Here is a 27,481-nt window from a genome sequence, read left to right on the forward strand (position 1 = left end):
ACATTTCTACCTCCTTGGATATTAAAATAAATGTTGAAGTGCTTCAGCAGGATACATTTTGGTTTTTAGCCCATTGCATCACAGAGAGCTAAACTTTAAATACTGCATCAGGATAATTTAATCTGAATAAAATTTCAGTATTAGAAAATATGGCAGTCCTTAACAAATAATACTCTACACATTAGCCAACAATCTCTGTCCTGTTTCCTTTATGCAGTTCTAAAGTTATGTATGTCAGGGCTTTAACAAACATATGCTTGTAAACTCATAAATGGGAGGTACCCTAGGAAGCAGTCTCCATGATGGTGTTACATGTGATTCCAAGTGCTGAAAGGGTTTACTGTTTTACTCCAACTCTTTATTGAAATCCCCAAAACTTGATTTCTTGATTTTTTTTTTCCCTTCCCAAGAGAACAAACAGGCTATAGTTTAAGCCAATAGTAACACTAAGCATTTTTATTAATGTGTGCTCAGCAACAGCCTGAGCCTTGTGTGGTTACTTGAGCCACAGTCCAGTGTCTGTTGGCAGTTTCCTGTTCAGCATCTGGAAAAAAGCACGTGTAATTCTTTTGAGAAGAAACCCCAAAGTTTCATCTCTGCTTGATTATTTCAGATGCAATCAAAGAAGGTAACCTATGGTCTGTTCTTGGCTATAAGACAGTAGACCTGTCTATAGCCTGGACACAAATCCATCTGTGTTTATTTTCCTTCCAGAGGAATATCTAGTCCAGATATAGTCCTGTTAGTATTATATTGGTTCAAACTGACAAATCTTTTTTTTTTTTTTTAAGTTTTTTGAGAGAGATAGAGAGCAGGGGAGGGCAGAGAGAGAGGGAGACAGAGGATCTGAAGCAGACTCTGCACTGACAGCAGAGAGCCTGATGTGGGGCTTAAACTCATGAATTGGGAGATCCTGAAACCAAGAGTCGGACACTTACCCAACTGAGCCACCCAGACACCCCTGACAAATCTTTTTTTTTTTTAAAGATACCTTAATGGTGATACTCTGAAGCTATAGAAGTTTTTGCCACAGTTTTTTTTTTTTGGGGGGGGGGGATTCTTTGTTTTTTTTTTTGTTTGTTTTTCTATTTCTTTTCTTTCTTTTTTTTTTTTAAGTAGACTTCACACCAAATATGGGGCTTGAACTCACAACGCTGACAGTTAAGAGTCACATGCTCTATGGGGTGCCTGGTGGCTTAGTCGGTTAAGCATACAACTTCAGGTCATGATCTCATGGCTCATGAGTTTGAGCCCCATGTCGAGCTCTGTGCTGACAGCTCAGGACCTGGAGCCTGTCTTGGTTTCTTTCTCTCCCTCTCTCTCTGATCCTCCCCCGTTCGTGTGCTTGCTCGTGCTTGCTTGCTCACTCTCTCTATCAAATATAAATAAACATTAAAAACAAATTAGAGTTACATGCTCTACCAACTAAGCCATTTTACTACACATTTTATAAGGAGACTTTGTTCAGTGCCCAGCCCCCTTGTTTAGAGCAGCTATGTGGTACCGTGGTTAGAGAAAGGAATCTGGACCCAGACTGATCGCTTGGGTTCAAAATCTGGTTGTTCTGACTCCTAAAGCTCAACCGTGAACAACTTATATTAACCTTTTTGTGCCTTGATTCTCCTATTTGTAAAATGAGGATCATAATACTTATAATTCCCTCTTATGATTACTGTGAGGATTAATGAGTTTTCCTACTCACTCTACTCCTGTACTACTGAGAAGAGTGCCTGCCATTTAGTAAATGACAGTTTTGTGCTCACACTGCACTCATACCCAGCACTGAAGAGTATCAACATAAGCCTGATCTTTTAGTTTGACTTCTCAAAGTCAGTTTTGTTTTCATTATACATGATGTTTAATATACATTTGAAACAGGGAAAGAAAATGGTACAGGTTTAAAGATTTAATACATGTTCACCCACAAAGATGGCAATACTTTCTCTCACTGGTAAGAAAGAGTTTTCTTAAGTAATCAGTATACATTTTCTTCAGCGCTACTATTGAAAGTACTGTCTCATTTTTAATTTTGAATTCTTCAACAAAGAATTGTTAAAGCTGTTGCTTTGCTTGGGAACATACTTCATGGTAAAATAGCCAAAGGCTCCTTAAGTAAGTTAAGTAAAAATGGAGATGTCAGAAAAATGACAGACCTCCCAACCCACACTAGAATTGCACTTTGATATTGTTATTTCAATATTTTCAATAGGATTCTTTCCCAATGTAGTGAAGTAGTGACTGAGCAATATCCTACCATTTCAGGACTAGCATTAATTTATTTGGGAATATAGCATGCTGGTAACACCACTGAAATATTACTACTTTTTCATGTTATTCGGAAGGAGACATCTATGATCTAGCACTGATTTGGTCATCGAAAAATCTCATATCTCAGTTTTCCTCTCTTATCAGGAGACTCTCTCTCTGACCCTCTCACATAATATTAACAATTCCCAACACTATATAGTGACCTTATTCAATTTCATCTTCTGTGATGGCTTTATCACCATCAAATGTAGTATATATTTATTTACTGTGTGTGTGTGTTTTGTTTTGTTTTTCTGTCTCTCAAGTGTCTATGTCAGATTTCAGCTGTGGTCTAAATGGAAGTTTTTACTCTTAAATTTCTTTCTAATAACTTAGCTCAGGACAAGGTTGGATTTAAAAGCATTAATAAGGGGGCTTGGATGGATCTGTTGGTTGAGTGTCAACTCTTGATTTCAGCTCAAGTCACAATTTGAGGGTCATGGGATTCAGATCTGAGTCAGGCTCCACACTGAGTATAGAACCCTGTTTAAGATCCTCTCTCTCTCTCTCTCTCTCTCTCTCTCTCTCACACACACACACACACACACACACACCTGCTCATGCTGTCTAAAAAGAGAGAGAGAGAGAGAAGCAGCACTGTTCACTAAAATGTACCCTCCATGAGGGCAAGGACTGCTTGCTCTGGTGGTTGGTTAGTCACTCCTCTAACCCTGGAGCCTTGAACAATCTCAAGCATCTACTAAGTGCTCAATAAATATTCATTAAGTGAAAGAATAGACATAATAATGCTCATCTTATGGATCTGTCATGACAATTAAACCAAAGATGGTGTGTAAAAGTATATCTAGCACAACATAACCTAGCGTGGGAGATGGAATCCAAAACCCTGAAAGGACTGATATGTATCTCAGAAATGCCAGACCTGACTTTTATATGTATGAACTTCAACCCAGACACTGGGAGACACTAATGAAGTATATGTTTTAAATATATCTGACCTTTGAAAATTATATTCTCCATCCTTGTTTTCATGAGTGATTTTTTTTTTTTACAATGATGAGAACTTCATCATGATTTCATCAGCAGTTGGCCTATGTCAGCTGATAAAACCTTCTTTCACATAAAAGATGGAAGAAGACCGTACACATGTTGCCTAACCAAAGACTGAGGACTGCTGGTGACTTTATTTGATCCGTATCTTGGCACTGTTTGATAATGATTATACTTAAGCTATAAAATAGCTTTTTTTTTCTTTTTCTAAATTAATCTCAAGAAAGACCACTTGGAACTCCAGGCAAATGTAGATGTTAACATCAGGGTGCTCGCTGTTGAGTTTTTATGAGGATTAATGAAAGGCAATTACAAAGAATAGGACATTTGATTTTAGCATGTGTGATAGTCTCATAGCCTCTCTCTTTTCTTGAAACTTTCTCCTCAAAAAGATGCATCTCAGAATCTAACTTTCTAAAATTGCACAGTGTAGATTTATGGGATGGATTGAAGTGTTTTGTACTCTGTTTTCTTGACAGCACTGAAATACAGGAGAATCTCATCTCTGCTGTGTTTCTCTGCAAGGTATCTACATGCTGACAGCGATCCTACTATTGGGCTCTCAGGAGTGTCCAGGCTTTAGACCTACTGTTTTAAGTAGTTTATGTCTCAGGGTGTCTGGATGGCTCAGTCGGTTGGGCGTTCAACTTTGGCTCAGGTCATGATCTCACAGACCGTGGGTTTGAGCCCCGCGTAGGGCTTTACATGCTGACAGCTCAGAGCCTAGACCTTGCTTCTGATTCTGTGTCTCTTTCTCTCTCTGCCCCTCATATGCTCACACTCTGTCTCTCTCTTAAGAACAAATAAACATTTAAAAACATTTGAATTTGTGTCTAGTTAAAGGTATCTCTGTTAGATTCCTGTTATAGTTTAGGAACAATTTTTATTTATCAGTAAAGGACAAATTTACATTTAAAAGATAGGAAGCAAAGCAGTATCGGTATGAATAGCCCTTTTCTCCCTTCAGAAATACTGCTGCTTCAGTGCTCATCGTTTTGCTACTTTTATCTAATATGGATAGTTTCTTCAGTTAAGTTTTGATTAGTTTCAGAGCAGTAGAGGAAAGTGGAATTTTTCAAGGAGGGGTGAATTCTACAGCTACTCCACTTCTCAAGGCCCTCCACTCAGCTTTGATCTTATGGGTCATACCTTGACATTTTCACTGGGTTCAAGGGCCCGAGAAGAGAGCATTGGTTCAGTTAACTGCTTCCTTCCTGGTGCAGCTGTGAGTTCTGAACTGTTTGGGGCACTTTTGAAATTCTTATATGGAGGCTCTCTTGAGATTCCTTCATAATTATCCTTCCCTCAGACTGTATTAGAAGACCTGTAAAATGATGTGTCTCGCTTTCACTTCAGGCTTTTTTCTGAAGTTAGTAAAATACACGGTGTGTGTATCTTTGTACCAGTCAAGCCTGTGTTTTAATGTCATGTGGTTATCAATTCTGGTCCCTGCCTCCCCAAATCAGTGCATGTACACAAATCCTTAGCCTTGAAAGTTTTATAGCCCCAGAGGAACAAAGATTAATCATAATTATGTTATCTTCCTGAAAATCTCAAACCATGCTTCCCTTTTTAAGAGCACAGATGATTCCTGAACCAACAGGAAGCAAGACTCAGAAATTTCTGAGCATTGTCTTTTCTTTGCCCTTGTCTGAGAAAGAGAGTATGGCTTTCTCAAGACTGTCCAAGTGATTTTCTTCCCAGGTCACTTAAGTAACAAGTGCCCTTCTCAATTCTTACTTTTTTCTTGGCAAATACAATTTCACCATCCAGCTCCCGTTTCTCCCATCTTCCTTTGAGCTTCTGCCACTCTCCAGGTGGCTGTGCTATCTCACTTAACACATTGCATTAGGATTTGGCATGACCCTCTTCTCCATGCTAGACTCTGATCTTCTCCAGGTCAGGAGGCTTGTATTATTCATCACTATATGCAGAGGGCATAGCAGATAGTAGGCACATAGTTGTTGCCTGATAACACATGTTAAATTAGTGCCTGAGAAGCAGTCCGTGTTCCTCCATATTGGAAACAGTTGTGCTTCTCTTGAACTACTGTGTGTGTGAGCACGTGTGTGCATACACCCAGAAACAGCTGCTAGAGAGCAGGCTGGGATGAATGTATAGCCTATTCATAGTAAATGGCACTTGGGTGCCCCACTCCTGATTTAATCTTAGTTTATTTTTCACTTGCCTCACTTCTCCCATTTTCATTTTAACTTATGTAGAATATATCATATAAGCTACTTGAAACCCTTTTAAGAACAGAAGTTAAACTTTAGTATTTTATAGAAATAATAAAGCATAGAGTAGGTCCAGCACCTGTTGCTGAGAGGGAAGCTATGGGGGAAAAACATCCTGAGGATGCTATTTGCTGTTACTCAGATACTGAAATTACATGATAGGAGCCTTTAACAAAGCTGCCTAATTGCCAGAGAAAATATCTTCCAAGTCCAGTAACGTTGCTGTGAAAAATAACAGCTTAGTCAAAGTAGGGAAGGCCACTTGATGGTGTGCGCTCCCTTACCCTTCAAAACAGCACCTGTAGAGGGGCACCTGGGTGGCTTAGTTGTTTAAGCGTCCAACTTCGGCCCAGGTCATGATCTCACGGTTCGTGAGTTCGAGCCCTACTCTCTGCTGTCAGCACAGAGCCCACTTCAGATCCTCTGTCCCCTCCTCTGCACCTCTACTCCCACACCCCCTCCCCCACTCTCAAAATAAATAAACATTAAAAAAACAAAACAACCATAGAGAATCCTTGAATAGTTAAGGAATCTGCATTCCAATGTAAAGATTTAGTCCCACCTCAGCTTTCTATGATTTTAAATGCAGGATTTTGTATACACAATTTTGGGTCACCTTGGCAGAACCAAATGGAGATTTAAACACGTATGTTTTAAAAGATAGCATGTCTTTCTTGTTTTTGAGTTGCCGAAGATTGACCCAGGGCATTCACATTTAAGTCATTGATCTGGGTGTTCAAGGAAGCGCTTGCTCTTCTGAGAAGCGGTATCAGACATTACGTTAGAGGTGTTGATGATTTTGTGGGTAAACTTGCTTTTGCAAAAAATCAGTGATATTAACCAAATATTTGGGTTATGAATTATGAATACAGTTAAATGCCACATACGGTTTCTATACATGAGCAAGCATAACATTGTTTCAGCAAAGAATTAAACCAATTCACAGCTGAAGTAAATGATAATGGCTGTCCTTTATTGAATTCTTACCACATGTTGGGTACTGTCTGTCCTAAGCACCTTCATCAAATTAATCTCATTTAATTCTCACAACCCATTTATTTTAAAAAATAGATTTCACTTATATTTTGCAAGTAAATATTATGAGACTCAGAGAGAGAACTTCACTCACTCATAGTCACATAACTATTAAATAGCCGTGCCAAGGTTCAAAGACAGAACCTGTCTGATTTAGAGTCCACATGTATAAGCACATGGCTTTCTCACTCTCTGTTTTTTGAAATCATCATACTCTTCCTGTTCCAATGTAGAACATCCCAGACAGTAGTAAGATTTTCTTAATTTTTTTTCTAGTGTTTATTTTTGGGAGAGGTGGAGGGGCAGAGAGAAAAGGAGACACAGAATCCAAAGCAAGCTCCAGACTCTGGGCTGTCAGTACAGAGCCCAATGTGGGGCTCAAACTCATGGACCTGAGATCATTACCTGAACTGAGGTCAGACACTGATTAAGCCACCCAAGTGCCCTGACAGTAGTAAGTTTTGATGCATTTCTACCCATAATCAAACTCAGTAAGATTAGTCTCTGTTTTTTGTGATAGCAGGCAATAGAATCTTTAAGTGAGTATTTGAGGTGATCTCTCATGGAGGAGACGCCTAGGTGGCTCAGTCGGTTGAGCCTTGGACTTCGGTTCAGGTCATGATCTCACATTTATGAGTCTGAGCCCCACACTGGGGTTGCCTCTGTCAGCACAGATCTTCTCTCTGCCCCTCCCCTGCTCATTCTCTCACTCTCTCTCAAAAATAAATATTTTTTAAAAAATAGTAAATAAGTAAATAAATGAATAAAATAAAAGTATATGAGGGGTGCCTGGGTGGCTCAGTCAAGCATCTGACTCTTGATTTCAACTCAGGTCAGGTTGTGAGATCAAGCCCCACATCCAGCCACACTTACCGTGAAGCCTGCTCAAGATTCTCTGTCTTCCTCTGCCCCTCACTCACTCACACACGTGCTCTCTCGCTCTCTCTCACTCTCTCTCACTCTCTCTGTCTCCTCTCTCTCCCTCTCTCAAAAATTTAAAAAGAAAAAATATTTTAACTACATGATACCCTCCCAAATGGTATGTATGTCACACTCTTGAATTTCTAGCATGTTTTAAAAATTATTTCTATTTCATGGGACATGAAACTTTCATTTGAAGAGAGAATAAGAAAAAGAACTAGTGTACCATCAAAAAGGAAGTTTTTATGGCCCAGTTCTACCATTAAGTTTTGACAATTAAAAAGTTAAGAACCTCACCCAAAAATATTTAGTGCATATTAGATCAAGACTTTTTTTTTTTTTAATTAAAAGAAACTCAGAAAGCTCATGAAGAAAATAGTCTTAAATTTTTTAAGGCAGGTTTTAGGCTATTTGGATTTTTCTCACACATTCATGACTATGCTCAGAAATTAATATCACCCTGCTGTTCCCATTTCATTTCACTGCCCTGAAATCCTGTTGTTGAAATTACAAGACTTGAAAATAACAGGAACATCCTGTTGTCAAAAATAAATTCCTTATGATAAAATACTGTTTCTACTAAAGCCAGGTTTTGTTTTATTTTGTTTTGTTTTGTAGGGGGTGGAAAGACCTCAGTGAGAGAGGGGCTTATGAGTGACAGAATATGATTTTGGATTCACTGCCCTTCCCCTCCTATCTTTGTTATATCTCCAACTAAATGGAATTGATTCTTTCATATGAATTTTTACATTTTGCAAAAATGTTAATATGTGTTGTCATTAAAAACTCTCATAGGAAAGAAAAAATAACTTTCCTGGGAGCAGTAAGTTAAGTATTGTCTAAGTTGCCTGACTCATGACTCTTGAGTATTATACTCAGAAATATGGGTGTTTATCATTTCTTCTATGATTTATTCAGTAGTCCCCTAGCTCCTAGCAACTCATATGCAAAGTAAAGTAAAACATGAAAGACACTTCCTAAGAAAGGGATTTTTAGATTGTTAGCAGAATGTGACCCTTGCAAACATTTTAGGCTATTTGTCTCTTGAGTCCCACTTATGCTTCGGAGCCTCAGTTAAAGCACTGACTTAGGAGTTCAGTCAGGTGCCTGGCAAGCCTCAGAGGTTCTTGCACCTTTGGCTTTGGAGGAAGGATGAGTGGTCTTTTCATCTCTTCTAGTTCTCAGATTCTATGAAGAAACATTTTCTTAAATGAACGGAGGAAGTGCATTGATCCACCTGGTGAGCCAGGCAGGTAGATGGGGACATACACAGTGCTTGCTTTCCAACAGTTAACACTGAGAATGCTCCAGCAACTACCCCATCCAGAAGGCAGGCTCCCTCCTCTAGAAAACCATCAACGAACTGACTTTATCTCTCCAGCATCCTTTGCCCCCTCCTTGAAGGCTTTGCGGGGCAGTGAGAAAGAAGCTGTTCTGATCACCTCAGGAAGCCCCCGAACCAATGTCTCTGTCTGCTACTGCTCACACTTCAGGGCCAAGCTTGCTTGTCGGCGTGTGGTAGTGCCATCATGTTACATACCTTCACTAGATGTTCCTCTTTCTGGATGACCCCTAATTACCTTGACGTTTCAAGTTAGAACCAAGTTTTAACAACTTGTCTTACAGAAACAAACATGAGTCATGGGGAAAAGCTGCAGAGGGAAAGTTTTCTTCCTTCCCCTTTTGCAGAGCCATTGTGGACACAGGCACACTTGCCTGTTATTTGTGTGACTGAATCACTAAATATCTGCTGATTGGTAAGGAATTGGAAAGGGAAAAAACTGATATCAAACCTCTCCTCTTCCATGAAGTCTTCCCTGACTACTCCAGTTAAAAAGTGTTCCTCTCAAATTATATGCCAACAAATTGGACAACTTAGAAGAAATGGACAAATTCTTAAACACACACTCACTACCAAAATTCACACAGGAAGAAATAGAAAACCTGAACAGACCCATAACGAGTGAAGAAATCGAATCAGTAATCAAAAATCTCCCAACAAATAAGAGCCCTGGACCTGATGGCTTCCCTGGGGAATTCTACCAGACATTTAANTTTTCCCTGGCACATAAAGGTGATAGATGTTACACTTCTCTCTCTACTATTTGGGATCCCGTTTTTCTTCACATGTGGGTTAAGTCTTGTATATACCTAAGAGGATTTGGAGCTTCATTATAGATGATGATAATAATAATAATGGGAAATAGATTTTATTGTGTGCCTACAGCATGCCAGGCTCTGAGCCAAGATCTTTACCTGTATTAACTCATTGAGTTCTTAATCTCATCTCTGAGGTAGATGCTATTGTTCTTCCCATTTTCCTTGTTAGGAAACTGAGGTCAAGATAAAAGGTCAATACTGGCCCATGTCACAAAGTCAATTAAAGGTGTACCTACAATTGGCTCAAATAGTCTGGTTCCAGAGCCTTTCTTCTTTTTTTTTTTCTTTTTTAATTTTTTTAATGTTTATTTTTGGAGAGAGAGACAGACAGAGTGTGAGTAGGTGAAGGGGCAGAAAGAGAGGGAGACACAGACTCTGAAGCAGGTTCCAGGCTCTGAGTTGTCAACACAGAGCCCGACATGGGGCTCAAACCCACAAACCATGAGATCATGCCTGGAGCCGAAGTCAGACACTTAACCGACTGAACCACCCAGGTGCCCCCCAACCTTTTTAAATTTTTTAATGTTTGTTTACTTTTGGAGAGTAAAATTGAGCATGAGCAGGGGAAGGAGCAGAGAGAGAGAGAGCCTTCATTCTTAACAGTACACTCTTTTTTGTAGACAGTATTATCCTAATTCAATTAGAGCCTTCTACCTACTCTGTTCTTCTCACCCTTATACCCTCAATAGTGACATCATTTATTTTCCTTTGAGAAACTTCTTTACATAAACCATAAAGGAGATCACATTATATATATATCTAGTGTCTACTTTAGGGCTTTCCCACTTGGGACTCTTCACTGTTGCTTCTACAGCTGTATAATCCAGTCCTTCAGACTTCAGAGCTTTTAAGGAAAGTGAAATGTGTCATTTCCTCACCAAAACTGGGAATTTCCCAGAGAGTGAATAGAATTTTGGCCTCCATATCCTTCACTTCCAGTTTTACTTTTCTTTTCTGAAATTAATCCATGAGTTCTGTCTTGTTTTGCCCAGGTATTATGGTCCATAGTTCTTGTTTTGTTTTGTTTCAGATTTTTGTTTAAATTCTAGTTAGTTAACATACAGTACAATATTGGTTTCAGGAGTAGAATTTAGTGATTCATGACTTATGTGTAAGACCCAGTGCTCGACACAAATGGCCCCATTTAATACTTATCACCCATCTAGCCCTTCCCCCATCCACCTGCCCTCCAGCAACCTTCAGTTTGTTCTCTAGTTAAGAGTATCTTAGAGCTCCTGGGTGGCTCAGTCTGTTAACCCTCTGACTCTTGATTTCAGCTCAGGTCATGATCTCATGCTTCTCTCTTTCCCTCTCTCTCTGCCCCTCTCCCACCCATTCTCTCTCTCTATATATAAATATAAATAAATAAACTTTTTTTAAAAGTCTATTATGGTTTGGTTCCCTCTCTTTTTCCCCCATTCCCCTATGTTCATCTGTTTTGATTCTACATATTCTTAACTTTTTACATATTTATTAGCTATCCTTTACATGTTAGGAGCACATTATNTAAATATTGAATAAATATTAATTAATGGTAATGTCATAGACCGGCTCTAGCAGCCACCTAGTATGAACATATCAAGGGTGAGATATTTAAAACACATCTTTGATATGCTAACCCATGACTTTGAAGACCAACATCCTTAAATATTTGTTCAATAAAACATTCAGGATATCAGACTTGAAATGGGCCCAGCATCAGAGCTGAGCATTGGAGTTAAGACATAACTATGTTATATACAACTTGAGATAATGACCTTAAAATGCTTGACATATCACCTCATCTACTCACATTTCACTTGTTTTTTCAGTAGTTAAAAGTTACCCCTGTTGTTAGCAGGATATTTTACTAAGAGCACAAGGAAGTGTACAGTATATTTTAAACAGCATTGACTAAATCCACTTAACAGTGTTTAATGATTTGACGTCAACATTTAGGAACATCCGTTATTGCAGCGTGCTATGAATGTTAATGTGACTGTAGGTAATAAACGATGAAGGTGTGATTGAGCACTCACTTCTGCAGGGAGCGCTCTGGAAGTTTTCTCTTGAAGCATTTGCAGCTTTCACATAAAGTCAGAGGAATCTGTGGACCTAATCCCCAAGGCAATATAATGTGGCTACCAGTCAGTAAAATGTGATTGATTATAGGTTGGATTATAGGGGCCCTCGGTGGCTCAGGGGATTGAGTGTCTGACTTTGGCTCAGGTTCATGATCTCACAGTTTGTGGGTTCGAGCCCCATGTTGGGCTTTGAGCTGACAGTGTACAGTCTGCTTCAGATTCTCTGTCTCCCTGTCTCTCTGCCCCTTCTCTGCTCGTTCGGTCTCTCTCAAAAATAGATAAACATTAAAAAAGTTTTTAAGTTGGATTATCCTTCTATCAAGTGATTTTTGCTATTTGGAGAAATCCCCACCACTATTATCAGAATTTGTTGACCCTTAAAATATCTATACCATCACATTTCTACCTTTCTCATATTTTTCATGGCTCTAATGAAACATACAAGTGTATTGTAAGAGTATTTGGGAAAGGACTGCCTCAAATTCTACAAAGTCTTCATCAGGAAAAGAAAGTAATATTTGTAATAACATGATACATGCCCCCCAACTCTCTCTAAGCTATTCCTAAATATTTTGAACTTACTGAAATCTCAGATTTAAAGCACAAAAAAATTAAAACTACATTTGCAATATTAACCTAAGATGGAAGGTACTGCCTCCTGGCTGTGTGATGAGGGATTAGCTTCACCTGAAGGTGCTTTCCTGCTAAAGCTTATAAGGGAAGGCTCTTTGTCCACAAGTGCAATCATGAAGTAAAATGAGGGTTGGGCGATACAAGAAAACAAATATTTTTTTGGACATTAATCTTGTATTCTCATGGTAACCTCTATAAGTCCTTTTTTTATACACTTAAAAAACTATCATTTTACCATCTTCTGATACAAGAAGGTGATATGATTAGTCAGAAATGATTTAGCCATCCATTCAGACGGCTTGGTGAGTAATAGGTAAGGGCAGGACACCTTTGAATGCTCTGGGACAATGACATTTTCCAGTACCAAACAATTTTGTTTTATGAGAACACAGCGCATTAGTACATGTAAAAAATAACAAGTCAGCCTGACCTTATTATGTTTAAATTCTGAAGGGGCTTGATTCACTGGAATCTACCTGGAGCAAAGTTCCCAAGCACTGTCCAATAGGCTGATTGCAGCAGTAGCATCAGGGAACAGACTGTTTGGACTTGAGCTTCTTAGAAAAAGAAAAAAGGTCATTTTGGGAATCATGATTTTCAGAATGTTTTTTTATCAACTATCTAATGTTTGTTAATACTTTGAGTTTATGTGTAAATATATTTTACTTTTTTAATGAGCTAGGGATGTGGGCAACTGTCTCATTCAACAAGAGCTAATTATATACGATACAAGGCGGTTTTTTGGTGTATATATCTGACCTTGAAGATTTTAGGCAGTTTAATATTTGATGAATTTAAATATTTGCTCTCTTTGAAATATATGAAACAATATTGCTCTGGTATGTGCATGTTTTTCCTTGCTCAGTCTTTTCAAGTATATAAACATATAGATACATTTTAAACACTAAAAGGTGAGACTGATTCTTATTCTTTGGTCCTTTGACTTCTTCTAAGGCAGTTATCCATGAATTGAGTTAGATAGCAGAAATAACCAGGGCATGGCCTGAGCTCTAGAACTGGTAGACAAGGCAGTGATCTCCTTTTCCATCTTCAAGAGCAACGTTGTTTGAAACAACAGTGTGTGTTCACTCCCTCTTTCTTTATCACTCACTCACTAGCTGTGTTTTAATTGTGGCCACTATAGTTGCATGTAAAACCTACTAAAGCTATTTGAAGTAAAGGAAGTGGAGTTATAGGCAGTCTCAGGAATTCTCATGGATATTCAGAAGCAGATAATGAGATATAGTTGGACCTCAGAGAACCTGGAATTAGTGTGCTGAAAACCAAGACCACACTTTTCATCTCTTAGGGACCACAGAATCTCCCACATCTTCTTGTGAGTATCTCAACACCCATCCACACCTTCCTTCTCTCCTCCCTTTGTCCATTTCTTCTGTATATTCATTGTGTATTTACTCCAGTGTGGATGTTTGTCCTGATTGTACATCTATTCTAGTATCCACTGCTATCTGGCACTTATCCATGTCAAATGCTTTTTTTAAAGTATTTATTTATTTAGAGAGAGAGAGAGAGAACACTTGCACACACGTGCATTGAGGGAGGGGCAGAGAGAGGGAGAGAGAGAATCCCACGCCGGCTCCCTGCTGCCAGTGAAGAGCCTGATTCAGGGCTCGAACCAACAAACCGTGAGATCATGACCTGAGTTGAAATCAAGAATCAGATGCTTAACAGACTGAGGCACCAGATGCCCACCCCCCATGTCAGATTATTAAGAGCAGAAAGTTGATTGGCTCAGCTGAACTTTGAGAGCAGAGGCACCAAATTATAAATCAGGGACAAGCCAGAAAAATGACTGTCTTTCCTCAGGTTGCTAATCCCAGGCTTCTACATACGACAGATTTCTGTTTCTTTTTTTTTGCTGCCTGCCACTTTTCTGTTCTTCAGGCTACTATGACCACCATGTGCTATGAAATCTCTTGAGAATGATTCTCCGTGGGATTAGAAAGCCCCTTGGCTTCGCTGCCAAAGAGATGTAAAGATTGGTTAAGTTGTTAATTACATTCAGCTACTTTATGTCCCACGCGTGCACTAGAGAAGTGCTTCCCAAACTTTCAGTGTGCATGTGAAACACCTGGGGATCTTGTTAAAATGCAGTTTCCTTGGGAGCTGTTGTGGGGGTGTGAGATTCTGCATTTTTAACAAGCTCCTGGGTTATGCTGCTGCCCATGCTGATAAAAGAACAATACTTTCCGTAGAAAGCTAGATTCTGAAGTGCTGTGCACTTACTGTAAATGCAGTCTTCTGGATAGGAAGCACCATGCCCAGGTATCTTTATATGCTCTTCCATGTCCAGCAGTGTACCTGATATGTGATAGAATTCAAACATTGCTTGGGTTATTATTGAAATAGGCGCACGTGAAATACAGGATTTTCTTTGCCTGCTTTTTTTTTTCAGTGAGTGGTTTTTTAAAAAGTGCTAAAAATCAGTTACATCAATAAACATTTCTTAAGGGTCTGATTATGCAATAAACTTTTCTTAAGGAGAAATATAAGGAAAATATTACAGTTCTGGCCTCAAGGAGAACACTGGCATGTTTACCACTAATATATTTTTACTAGAATTGTGGAAACAATTTTAGAATTGTAGGGGTAATAATTAAGGTAAATGAGCCTGTTGATGCTGCTAGCAATTGGACCTTGTGTAATTTAGAAGCCATTTTTGTATACATACAGTGAGGTTAGTGGAGTTGGTGGGATGCTTATGTGTGATAATGGACTTAGAGAGGAAGTCCATATATTACCCTAATGTGCAAATTCACTTTGTAGAGCTTATCTGCAATTTAATCTTAATATTGTTCTTGTTTAAAGTTTAAACTTCAAGGAACATGCATTTTAAGAATTCCATTGATTTCCCTTGGTACGAAACTGCTATATGCACTATAATAGAAGGAAAGAAAAATAAACTTATTTTCCTACATTGCAGCTAGTTAAACCTAAAATGTTATTTTTTCCTTCACNCGTATAATAAATGCCAGCACCTAGTAAGTGATGGCTGTTGTTTTATGAGTAATGATGGTGGAATTAAGAATAATAGCAGTAATATTTCAGACAGTTTTCATTATCCAGCTAATTCACTCTAGGAAAATACTTTGTCCCTACCCTTCCTCTCTAAGTCCATATATTACCCTAATGTGCAAATTCACTTTGTAGAGCTTATCTGCAATTTAATCTTAATATTGTTCTTGTTTAAAGTTTAAACTTCAAGGAACATGCATTTTAAGAATTCCATTGATTTCCCTTGGTACGAAACTGCTATATGCACTATAATAGAAGGAAAGAAAAATAAACTTATTTTCCTACATTGCAGCTAGTTAAACCTAAAATGTTATTTTTTCCTTCACTCTGATGTCATCATAAATGTATTCAGGAGAAAAAATTAATGTGCTTAAAGTGTTTCTCTAAACCTCTCTTGCCATGTTGAATAGGACAGAAAATACATACATATACACAAATTTGCATGCATATATACATAAATTCACAAGTGAGTGAAAAATGGGTTAATTAATATCATCTTTGGAAAGAAAGTAAATGGGACATGCAGTGAAAGGAATATTGAAATCACAAGTATTGGCTGAGATCTTATTTGTAAACGATAAGCATCTGCATAATGTATAACATCTGTATTCTTCAACTAAGGCCAATAAACAGATATATTGTACTGCCCACACAAAATAGAAACCAGTTTGCAATAATTGAACAATTTTTCATTCATCATACACTCAACCAGTTTCTAGAATAAAACTGACAGACCATCTCCTTTATCCACACATAAAGTAGCATATCACCATGAGCTTACATGAAGGAAAAGTTGGTTGGGGCAACAAATGTAGCTGTTGATGATGTTAATGGTGATGCCACCATTAACAAAATCTTAAGGAGACCCACCTTGTGGGAGGTTGGCACATGGGTCTCTGAATCATAACCTTTACCTGGGCCTTATTGAGGAGAGTACTTACAAAGAAGACTTTAGAAACCAACATTTAGAGTTGACCCTTGAACAACACAGTTTGAAATGCACAGGTCCCTCTTATATGTGGCTTTTTAAAATAAATAACTGTATACTGTAAATGTATGTTCTCTTCCTTATGATGTTCTCTTCTCTAGCTTACGTTATTCTACAGTACAATATAGAATACATACAAATATGTGTCAGTCGCTGTTTATGTTATCAGTAAGGCTTCTAGTCAGCAGTAGGCTATCAGTACGTAAGTTTTTGGGGAGTCAGTAGTTATACATGGATTTTTTTACTGGAACAGGCATCAGTGCCTCTAATCCCTGCATTGTTCAAGGGTCAGCAGTGCTATTCTTCCATTACCTAGTTCTTTTTTCATTACCTATGTGACCCAGATGTAACCCAGATAGCAGCTCCCTCGATTTTTTAAGTACTCCAGTATACCAAGGTCAACTTGTTCCTTAAAATAAAATTTAAATGGACTCAAATCACAGCCTCGCATACAAGGAGTTCCCAGCGTCCTTACCAGTATTTTTAGCAGTTGTAAGTGGAGCTTACATCTCTCCTGGACTCCTTTGCTTCTGAGTTCCTTCTCATGTTGATTTCATACAGGAAAAAAGAAACTGAAATACCCCATGCCACCTNGGTAATAGGTAATAATCTTCCTAAATGAGAAAATGACGTAAAGCATTGTGAATGCTCTAAGAGCAGACCAGAAGGGGAAAAACTGAAGATAATGAAATACCATCTACTTGTTACATCTGGCTTTTGAAAATAGAGAAAAGGGCGAAGTCCCAACTAGATTTTGAAGTCACTTTGATTGTCTGTGGGTTATAATAAGAAAGGAAATTTACCCATGAAAGTTTAAAAGGGAGCAAACAGCAAAAGTTAGTCATGAATCCAGAAGAGTATTCCACACTGGAAGAAACAAGGGTCGCCAGGATACTTTGAAGCTGGGTGAGCCAGTAATTACAAGGAACATATTTTCCTCACCCTTTTAAAGAAAGTAGATCCACATGGCCTTTGTCTCATTTTCTGGTGACTGCCAGGTCTGTTTTTGAAGCAGTGACTGCCAGAGCACTCATCAGCTGCTTCCACACAGCTCTTGGGTGTGCATGGCTCAGTCTCATTACTCACATTACAATTAGTTTTCCTGAGAATTTTTTCCCAGCCTCCTTTCAGAAACTATTTCTAACATGGCATTCACTGTTTCCCGATCCCATGCACATCACTTTCATGTGGTCTAATCCTCAAACTATCTGGATGTACTGCATCTCTTATTAGATTGGACTGGAAGAAATTTGGGTTGGTGAGGTTCATTTGTTGTTGTTTTTCTTTTGAGGGCAGAATATACTTCATTTATCTTAGGCACTTTTTAAAAATTTTTTTTTCAATGTTCTCAAGAGAGACAGAGTGTGAGCAGGGGAAGGGCAGAGAGAGAAGGAGACACAGAATCTAAAGCAGGCTCCAGGCTCTGAGCTGTCAGCACAGAGCCCGATGTCTGTTCGAACCCAAAAACTGTGAGATCATGACCTGACCTGAAGTTGGACACTTAACCAGCTGAGCCACCCAGTTGTCCCTATCTTAGGCACTTTTAATTATATGTCAGAAGTTTTATTCTGACATTAAGAAATCCCATTACAATAATACTAATCAGAAAATTAGAGTAATAGCTATTAGCATTAAAGGAAAAGGTAAATGAGGAGAGTTCAAAAGAAGGTGTTCTTGTATTAAAAGTAATTTGAGGATATGGAATGACATAGCCCACTCCACCTACTTGCCATGGACAAGGTCACAGAAGTGAGGAGTCCCTGACTGCTATCTGCACTCGTGGGTTACTTTTATAGCCCTGTCTCATTTTCTGGTGTCTCGTTTGATAGTGTTTTAGAAGAGTTGTCCAGCTCTCTAGACCCTAAGAGAGGTGATGTGTGCATAAGACAGACCACTTTTTGCTGGAGGAAGACTGACATGGAGGTACAGCTACACGGAAGTGGGTGCAGGCAGGGCTGTGCAGTGCTGAGGTAGCCGAAAAGGCAGGAAGTGCTGCCGACAGGACCGGGCATGCTCTGGGGCCCAAGCTCTCCTCACAGTGATCTAGCCCCATGTTGCCCATGTGGAAGACAAACTTAGGGCACTCTCAGCAACCTACTACTCGTGAGAGGCCATGATTTGTGTGCCTCTGCAGAATCTGGAACAAAGTGGATCGCCTCTACATTGGTTAATTTTTCTGCCCCCTTTTATGAAAAAATGGGACAGCTTGGGCAAGTCATCACACAAGCAGGGAGAATGGCAAAGGAGATTTTTAAGAGCTGTGGCACATAGAGAGTTACCTTCTCTTACCAGGAGACACTGCAGACTTGCCAGAAGTGTTAGTAACTTCTTTGATCCACTTTGCTTCCTTTAACCAGGACAGTGTGCCATTCTTTAGGGTACTGCTTTCAAAAGTTGTTTTTTTTTTTTTTATGTTTATTTATTGTTCAAGGAATGAGAGAGACAGAGCATGAGCTGAGGAGGGGCAGAGGGAGACACAGAATCCAGAGCATGTTCCAGGTTCTGAGCTGTCAGCACAGAGCGTGATGCGGGGCTCAAACTCACGAGCTGTGAGATCATGACCTGAGCCAAAGTCAGACGCTTAACTGACTGAGCCATCCAGGTGCCCCACAAAAGTTGTCTTCTAAAGTAAAGGAAAGTTTTTTGAAAGGCATTTCAGGTAGAGACGTGACAACCAAATGTGATCAGCCACTGGGAAATGTAGATGTTGAAGAGTCAAACCTATGTTCTAGCACTTGGTGCAAGATGTTACTCCTCGAGCAGCTCACAAAAGATTCGGTAACCCCATTTTACAGACTGAGGTTATTATGATGACATTTTTCAAGGTAAAACTAAAGCAGTGAAGTCTGGGTGAATTCCTTTGTCAGTGTCTGTGTTTGTCTAAGCAATTTTAGGCTAGTCTCTGGCAGTGAATCCGTAATTCAGATGAAAACAATTGCTTAAAGCCAGTGTACGTAAAATGAGTAGCCAACATAACTACTATTTTTAGTGCATAAATATATTCAAGATCAAAGCCATTAGTGTTTGCCTGTTTCATTTAATCATATGCCTTTTACCTGGAAGATACAGGTCCTGTAGCATACAGATGAGTGTGCAGGGAATGAATCAGGCTTTGTGCTGTCCAAATTAAATTCTAAAAGCCAGGATATTCATCATTCTGACAACTCTTTGCAGATGCAGAATGTGTATTGAAATATCTCTTGAAGTGTGTCTTGTTTATTTAAGGAATACATTTACCAGATCATGTTAATTAGAAATAATACCTGAGTAAGGTCTTTAATAATGTGTCTCCTCTTAAATATAAAATTGAGACACTGTTTTTCCCAGTTACAAGAATGGCTGTTTCTCCTGATTTTCCTATATTTTGGATTTTGAGGTTTCCTCCTAAATTGGTTACATTTTTTTTCTTGAGTTTTCTTCAGAATCCATTCTTTTTGGCTATATGTCATCTGGGTTTATAGATATTATATACTAAAAATGGAGAAGTCAGAAAAAGATATTTGAAAGGAGACACTCATACTATTAAAACTTATTATAATTAAAAGTGTTATAGTATTTTTTTTATTTTTTAAAGGTTTGTTTATTTTTAAGAGAGAGCGCATAAGCATGGGAGGGGCAGAGAGAGAGGGGGACAAAGGATCTGAAATGGGCTTTGCGCTAACAGCATTGAGCCCAATGCGAGGCTCAAACCCCCAAATCATGAGATAATGACGTGAGCCGAAGTGGGACACTCAACCAACAGAGCCACCCAGGAGCCCCAGTATTATCAGTTGTAAGAGGTGTGTTCTTTATAATACCTCAAAAGTACAGTTTTAGATATTGAGAACATATTTAGCAGTCCTCCATTTTGACATTTTTTGGTGAAACATTTCATGTAAATAACAAGAGGATTTTATGACCTGTGAGTAAAAATATCCAGTTAAAGGGGTGCCCGAGTGGCTCAGTGGTTGAGCATCTTGACTTTGGCTCAGGTCATGATCCTGAACCTCGCAAGTTTGAATCCCACATAAGCCCTCTGCTGTCAGCGCACAGCCCACTTTGGATCCTCTGTCCCCGTCTGTCTCTGCCCCACCCCCACTCACTCTCTCTCTCTCTCAAAATAACTACACTTAAAAGAAATTTCCAGTTACATCTCTGAAACCATTTGCCATGGAATTTCAATGTTACCAAAATAAATCATGTAAGCTTACCTTGGACATCACTGATCTAAGTAAACTTCAGAATCATAGATACAATTGTGTAGTAGAACTTCCAAATGGAAAGGTGTCATTATTTTCAAGAAAATTAATGGCTCTTGGAGATACCTGTAACTTGGAAATGACAAAACTGTCATTCACTCAAAAAACAAGATTGTAGAAATGATAGAATGAGCCCTAGAAGTCCTTAAATTTGCCTTTAAGCAATGCCTTCTTGGGGCACCTGGGTGGCTTAGTTGGTTGGGCCGCCACCTCCCGCTCAGGTCATGATCTCACAGTTTGTGGGTTCAAGCCCCACATTGGGTTCTGTGTTGACAGCTCAGAGCCTGGAGCCTGCTTCAGATTCTGTGTCTCCCTCTCTCTCTGCCCTTCCCCTGCTCACACTTTGTCTCTCAAAAATAAATAAAAACATTTTTAAAAAATGCCTTCTTTTATGAGGTCCTCAATAAGACCTTGATCTCAGTAGGCCAATAAGACAGAGCTAGAAAAGCGAACGTACGTTTCTCCAGTTTATTTTGCATTGACCTTTGTTGAAGTTTTCTGAGCACCTCAGGACTTGCGTGTTCCACAGAACCTGCTTTGTGAAGCAGTGGGTTGGATTTAATCATGTAGCCTGTACGCAAACAAAGCTTCAATTTGGCAACCCAAAAATTTGCTTTTGCCAATATTTAGTTACAAAGAGCTAGTATAAAGTGATGATGTAACCCATTCCGAATTTAGAAACGTGTTTATTGAAGCTGTCTTAGTTGTCTTGTCTCTCCTCTCCCCTAGGTGTTTCATCCCGAACATCTATGTGGCTCTCTTCACTGCGGCTCTTGTTCCTCTAATGTGCCTTGTGGTGGTGTTTGTGGTGTTCATCCACGCCTACCAGGTGAAGCTGCAGTGGAAAGCATACGACGATGTCTTCCGAGGAAGAACAAATGCTGCAGGTTTGAAAGGAGCCCTTTTTGCACTTTTGAGATGGGAATTTTTTAATGGTGGGGACATGTCACTTAATAATGTTTAGCAAAAAAAAAAAAAAAGAGAGAGAGAAGTTAGACTGAGCTCTAAGGCTCTAAGTTAAGCTGTGGCTCTGTAGTTTCACCTGTCTCTTGGCACCTCCTGACATGTCTCTCTTCAAGGCTCCGTAGGTTTTTATTGCTGGTTCCAGTTTTGTCCTTAAGATACTCATGTTCAAGGGGCACCTGAGTGGCTCAATCAGCTCATGACTGACTTTAGCTTAGGTCATGATCTCATGGTTCATGGATTTGAGCCCTGCATCAAGCTCTGTGCTAACAGCTCAGAGCCTGGAGCCTGCTTCGGATCCTGTGTCTCCCTCTCTCTCTCTGCCCTCCCCCCACTTTTGTATGCTCTCTCAAAAATAAATAAATAAACTTAAAAAACAGTTTTTTAAAAAAAGATACTTGTGTTCCAGGGGCACTTGGGTGACTCAGTCAGTTAGGCGACCAACTCTTGGTTTCAGCTCAGGTCATGATCTCACAGTTGTGAGATCAAGGCCAGCGTTGGACTCTGTGCTGCCAGCCTGGAACCTACTTAGGATTCTCTCTCTCCCTCTCTTTCTGCTTCTCCCCTGCTTGTATTCTCTTTCTCTCTCCCTCTCTCAAAATACTTAAATAAACATTTTTTAAAATTAAAAAAAAAAAAAAAGATACTTATGTTCAAGTAAATGCCTCACATCCTTGGGCACTACTTCCCCAGGCTTTCTTCAAGTCAAGCAAGAGCAACTTGTGTTCAACCTGTGAAATCTATTCATTTCTTTCAGCTTCTGAGACTTCATCACAGGCAACTGTCCCTAATGCTCATGAGTGCTGTATTTTGCATGTGGGGTTCTGACCGTGCTGACAGATGTTTAAAAACATATGTGATGGGACTGCCTCATAACTGGCTACAAATGTCTGGTTACTTAACAGCTCAAGTCTTTCCAGCTCAAGTTGGCTTTCACTTCAGCTCATTTTTTTCCTTTGAATCATACTTAACACAGGTTTTTATGATCTGGTTCTTTGTTGTTGTTGTTGTTGTTGTTGTTGTTAGATTAGAGTCTCTTAGGAATTTTCTTAACTAGGAACAATAACCACACACCTTCATAGAGAAAATTCTCTCTGCAATGGTGTGAGTGATGGGAATATAAGAATCTTGTGAGTTGCAGATGGGGAATCCATCTTGGGCCAATGAAGAAGTCTCCTCTTTTCTGAATTTTTACAGATCTAAAGCCAAATGAGTAAGAGGAATTCCTCAGATTTTATGTGCTTTCTAAAGTTTAAGATACCATAGATGAAGTCCCTTGAATAGTATCTAACACATTATTAGCAGCTCAACAGAAATTGTCACAGGATGATAAAAGGAGATCCTCCAATTATGAAGAGACTTCTAGTTCCTGAAATGGATGAGGGAACGTGTGAAAAGATTTTCCTCATGATAAAAAGAGAATGAACTTTTGATATTAGTTTGTGGGGTAGTTTGTAGGATAGCAGTATCTAGTCAGCTCTTGTCTCCTCTTTCCTATTTAGCATGTAGTCACTGTGTGGGCAGAAATATTATATAAGGTTATGCTTAATCTTAAATTCTTCAATAGAGGAAGCAATATTCAAAGTAGAAATCCTACGTTTTCATGGGACATAGGATTTATCCAGAAGCTGTGCTTTTATTCAACTTGGGATTCATTTTCGTAAAATAAATATTCTCTTCAGAACAGAAAGTTTGTTTTCTTTCCCCAAATGATAAGATTTATTTTGTTTTCTATGCAATATAAAAGTGCTAGTGTTTGCATGTTTTAGACAGTGATAACATAAGGGCCTAACCTAATGAGTTAATTTCATTTCTGTGGCTAAATATCTTTTGGACATGATCCATCATGGATACAGTAGATAATAATACTCCAATTATCTGAAAAACATAGCCCTCAAGCATTAAACATAATTCTAAAAGCTTCACTATACTTGTGTCTCAACTAGGGAAACCTCTCTTGCAATGAAATATTAATAGAAGCATTGTTCTGTTGTAGCATTTCAAATAAAAATGTTATCATAATTCTAATTCCCCTGTTCCCATGACAATTCAGCCTAACAGTCATTATTTCACACTTGCACTCTTACAGTATTCTCCTGATTGGTCACTAACTCTAGTCTTTTTCTTCCCTATCTCATTTTCTCAGATGTCTGTATTTCAGCAATGTAAAGTGGGTTCCCTGACCCCAGCATTATAGTCACTCATATTCTCTCTCATTGCCTGAGAGAAGTCCAGTCTCTTTAGCCTGCAATACAGGAGCCCCTACAATCCATGCCCAGGTCATCTCTTCACCTCCAAGTTACTTACTATTTATCCTGCATTCTGACCATGCCATGTATTCTCTCTTAAAAGTACCTGATACTGTTATCTTTGCTTATGTAAGGAGACCTGTGCTATCCACTCTTCATCATTAGCTGACAAAATCCATGTGTTTAGTAAATAATGTAGAAAAATGTGGATGAGAGAGTTGGAAGGGGTTTATTACCCTCTGGTGATCTTCATCAGCTCCCTAAAGCTGTCCAAAATAAACCCATCATTTAAGTAAAAATTGAGCACAAGTGAATTCCCCTACACCCTCCCTTCCAAGAAGGTACAATTCAGTCTTCTGTAGAATTTTTGAAAGTTCCGGTACAGAAGTTGGCTTAATTGGGTAAGCATCCATCATCTGCTCAGGTCATGATCTCATGGTTGGTGATCTCACAGTTCACAGTTTGTGACAGTGCAGAGCCTGCTTGGGATCCACTCTCCCCCTCTTTCTCTGCCCCTTCCCCACACACTCTGTCATTATCTCTGTTTCTCTCTCTCTCTCAAAAATAAATAAACTTAAAAAAAAAGAAATCCTGAAAGTTCCCAACATGCTACCTGTTCTCTGAAGCCTTTGCAGTTGCCTCTTCACAGAACCACACCAAGTAAGAATTGCTCATTTCCTCATCTATGCCTTTAGAGCACATTGTCCCTACAGCCATTATAGCACTTATCTTAGAATGAAACGGTGACTTCTCTCGGTGTGTGTGGTTGACTTCCTTAATAAATGATGAATTCCTGGAGGGCAAGGACCATTTATTATTCATCTCTATCTATATCCGCATGGCCTTGGAAAGTGCCCAGTGGATAGCAGGAGCATAGTTAATATTTGTTGAATAAATGAATAAATTAATAATCATAAACGTACAATAAAATCTTTTAGTTATGGATCTTTAAGCTAAATATAGCATTAAAAAGAAGAGGAATCTGTTATGTCATCAAAAGTAAAAAAGGATTAATCTCATTGATCTCATTGTAGGTATCCCTTTGAAAGTTATTATCATTGGGACTATAATTGTTTTCTTGACTTCTTTGATTCCCTCAAATACATGCTCAGCTTTGACTGCTGGCATGACCTTTTATATTTTACTTGCAACCTACCTTCATTTGAATATGCTCCACTTAATTCAAATTCAGAATTTCTAGAAGAAAAAGAAAACGTCTCCTCAACCAAGGAGCATTTGATACTCTGCGTGGACCTGAAGAGTGTCCAATCAGGATGGCACTGGTAATTCATTTATTGTCCTCTGCCCTGCTCCACAGGAGCCCTTGCCTAGGACTTAAAGACAGGATATAACAAGGGAAAACATTTTTTAAAGGAACATCTCTTTGGGTCAGAAATAGAGCAGGAATGCAAAGTGGAAAACTGGGCCGAAGCCAGGGACCCAGTGTTTTCTGGGTCCACAAGCCAGCGATGGAGGAGTATCTCTACTGCTGGGGGAGTGAATTAGGAACCAAAATACTTCACCCAAGGCAGGTAGACTGGAGCAATAGCACTTGCATGAAAGTACCTGCTGCAGTAGCTTGGGCTTTGGATTGCAGGAATTTGGGAGCCCAAGGAAAAGGCAGACAAAGCATCTGATCTAGGACCTGGCTCAATTTTCCAGAGTTTGCAGACTGTATCGCTATCATATCCACATGTCACCATAGGGACAGGAGCCCAAGATACAAAACTAGTTCTCCTTGGATAGGATCGCTGAGTGGAGGCAACCGTAAAATCATTAGAACAACACAGACAGACAAAGAGAAGAAACAAAGGAACAAATGCTTTCTTCTCAAGATTAGCTGAAGTATAAATGTTTCAGACATTAGGGAAAAGCCAACAGATAGCCTTTAAAATTAGCGATTAAAAGATGAATTTAAGCCAGAAAAGAAGTTTACATATAGAATAAACTATAAATAACTTTGATAAGTAAGTGAGGATCTTTGAAAATACAGAGCAGGAACCATCAAACTGTGGTCCTCCTGGCCCCTCACTTTTCCCCATTTCATGTATTCTCTAACACTTCACTGAGGTCGAATCTACCTGCAAAAGTTCATCTGTTTAAATTGTACAGCTCAGGAGCGCCTGGGTGGCTTAGTCGGGTAAGCGACCGGCTTTCGCTTAGGTCATGATCTCGCGGTTCGTGGGTTCGCGCCCCGCGTCGGGCTCTGTGCTGACTGCCAGCTCAGAGCCTGGAGCCTATTTCAGAGTCTGTATCTCCCTCTCTCTCTGCCCCTCCCCTGCTCACGCTCTCTCTCTCTGTCTCTCTCCTAGAAATAAATAAAAAAAATATAAAAAAAATAAATTGTACAGCTCAGTGGTCTTTAGTATATTTATATAGTTGTGTGACTGTCACAATAATCTAATTTTAGAACATTTTCATCACCTTAAAAAGGAACCCCGTATCCATTAGCAGGTATCCTCATTCTACACTTCCCTGAGCCCTATCTAATCGTTAATCAACTTTCTATCTCTAGAGATATGTCTGTTCTGGACATTTCCTTTAATTGGATCATAGAATCTGTGGTCTTTTGTATCTGGCGTCCTTCACTTAGCATCATAGTTTCAAAGTTCATGTATGTTATAGCATGTAGCAGCACTTGGGTTTTTTGGGGGTGGTGTTTTTTGGTGGGTTTGTTGTTGTTGTTTATTTTGACAAATAGTATTCCATTGTATGGAGACACTACATTTTCCTTTTCATTCATCAGATGATGGACATTTGGGATGTTTTCACCTTTGGGCTATTAGGAACGCAGCTATGGACATTCATGTACAAGTTTTTATATTAACATAGGTTTTCATTTCTCATGTGTATATACCTAGAAGTAGAACTGCTGGGTCATACGGCAGCTCTATGTTTAACATTATGCCAAACTATTTTCCAAAATAGGGGCGCCTGGGTGACTCATTCTGGTAAGCATCTATCTGACTCTTGATTTAGGCTCAAGTCCTGACCTCCTGGTTTGTGGGATCGAGCCCCTCAGGCTCTGCACTGACCGTGTGGAGCCTACTTAAAATTCTCTCTCTATCCCAACGCCACTTGCACATGTGCAAGTGTATGCACGCGCGTGCTTCTCTGTCTTAAAAATAAACAAACATTTAAATAAATAAACATTTTCCAAAGTGGCTACAGGTGACCTGTTTTTCAAGTAAATTTTGTTTGGAACTAAGCCACACCCATTTGCCTGCATGTATCCTCTGCTGCTCTCACAATGCAGAGTTGAGTATATGTTGTTGCAACAGAGACCTTGTGGCCTGAAACACTTAACACATTTAATATCTGTCCATTTACAGAAAAAGTTGAATAGCTGACCTCTGACATAAAGAAACATTTATCCATTAAAAATATTTAAACATAAAAAACAAAAATAGATATAAACAGTATAAAAATGGGCAAATATGAAAACAAAATAATTTCAGAAGTCTTGGCAATGAAAAATATACTCTTTGAAATTTCAAAATATCTTGACATTTGAGGTAAACCCTAGATGAGTAACTAAGAAGAGGAATGAATTAGAATCTGATGCTAGGATTGAAGAATTCACCAAGGTCACGTACAAAAAAGGTAAAATATGAAACTAAGCTAAGAGATATGAGAACAG

The 27,481-nt window shown here is 39.1% G+C and overlaps 1 protein-coding gene across 1 annotated transcript in view; it reads left to right on the forward strand.

Annotated features, from left to right (window-relative positions):
• ADGRV1 (adhesion G protein-coupled receptor V1) overlaps positions 1-27,481 on the forward strand; it is a 506,890-nt gene that overhangs the window by 389,254 nt on the left and 90,155 nt on the right. The window contains exon 87 of the mRNA XM_077770967.1: positions 21,359-21,516. Coding sequence (XP_077627093.1) covers positions 21,359-21,516 — 158 coding nt within the window. The remainder of the gene's footprint in view (positions 1-21,358; positions 21,517-27,481) is intronic.

Source organism: Crocuta crocuta, unplaced genomic scaffold (genome assembly GCF_008692635.1).
Source record: "Crocuta crocuta isolate KB4526 unplaced genomic scaffold, BGI_CrCroc_1.0 scaffold196, whole genome shotgun sequence".
NCBI lineage: Eukaryota > Metazoa > Chordata > Mammalia > Carnivora > Hyaenidae > Crocuta > Crocuta crocuta.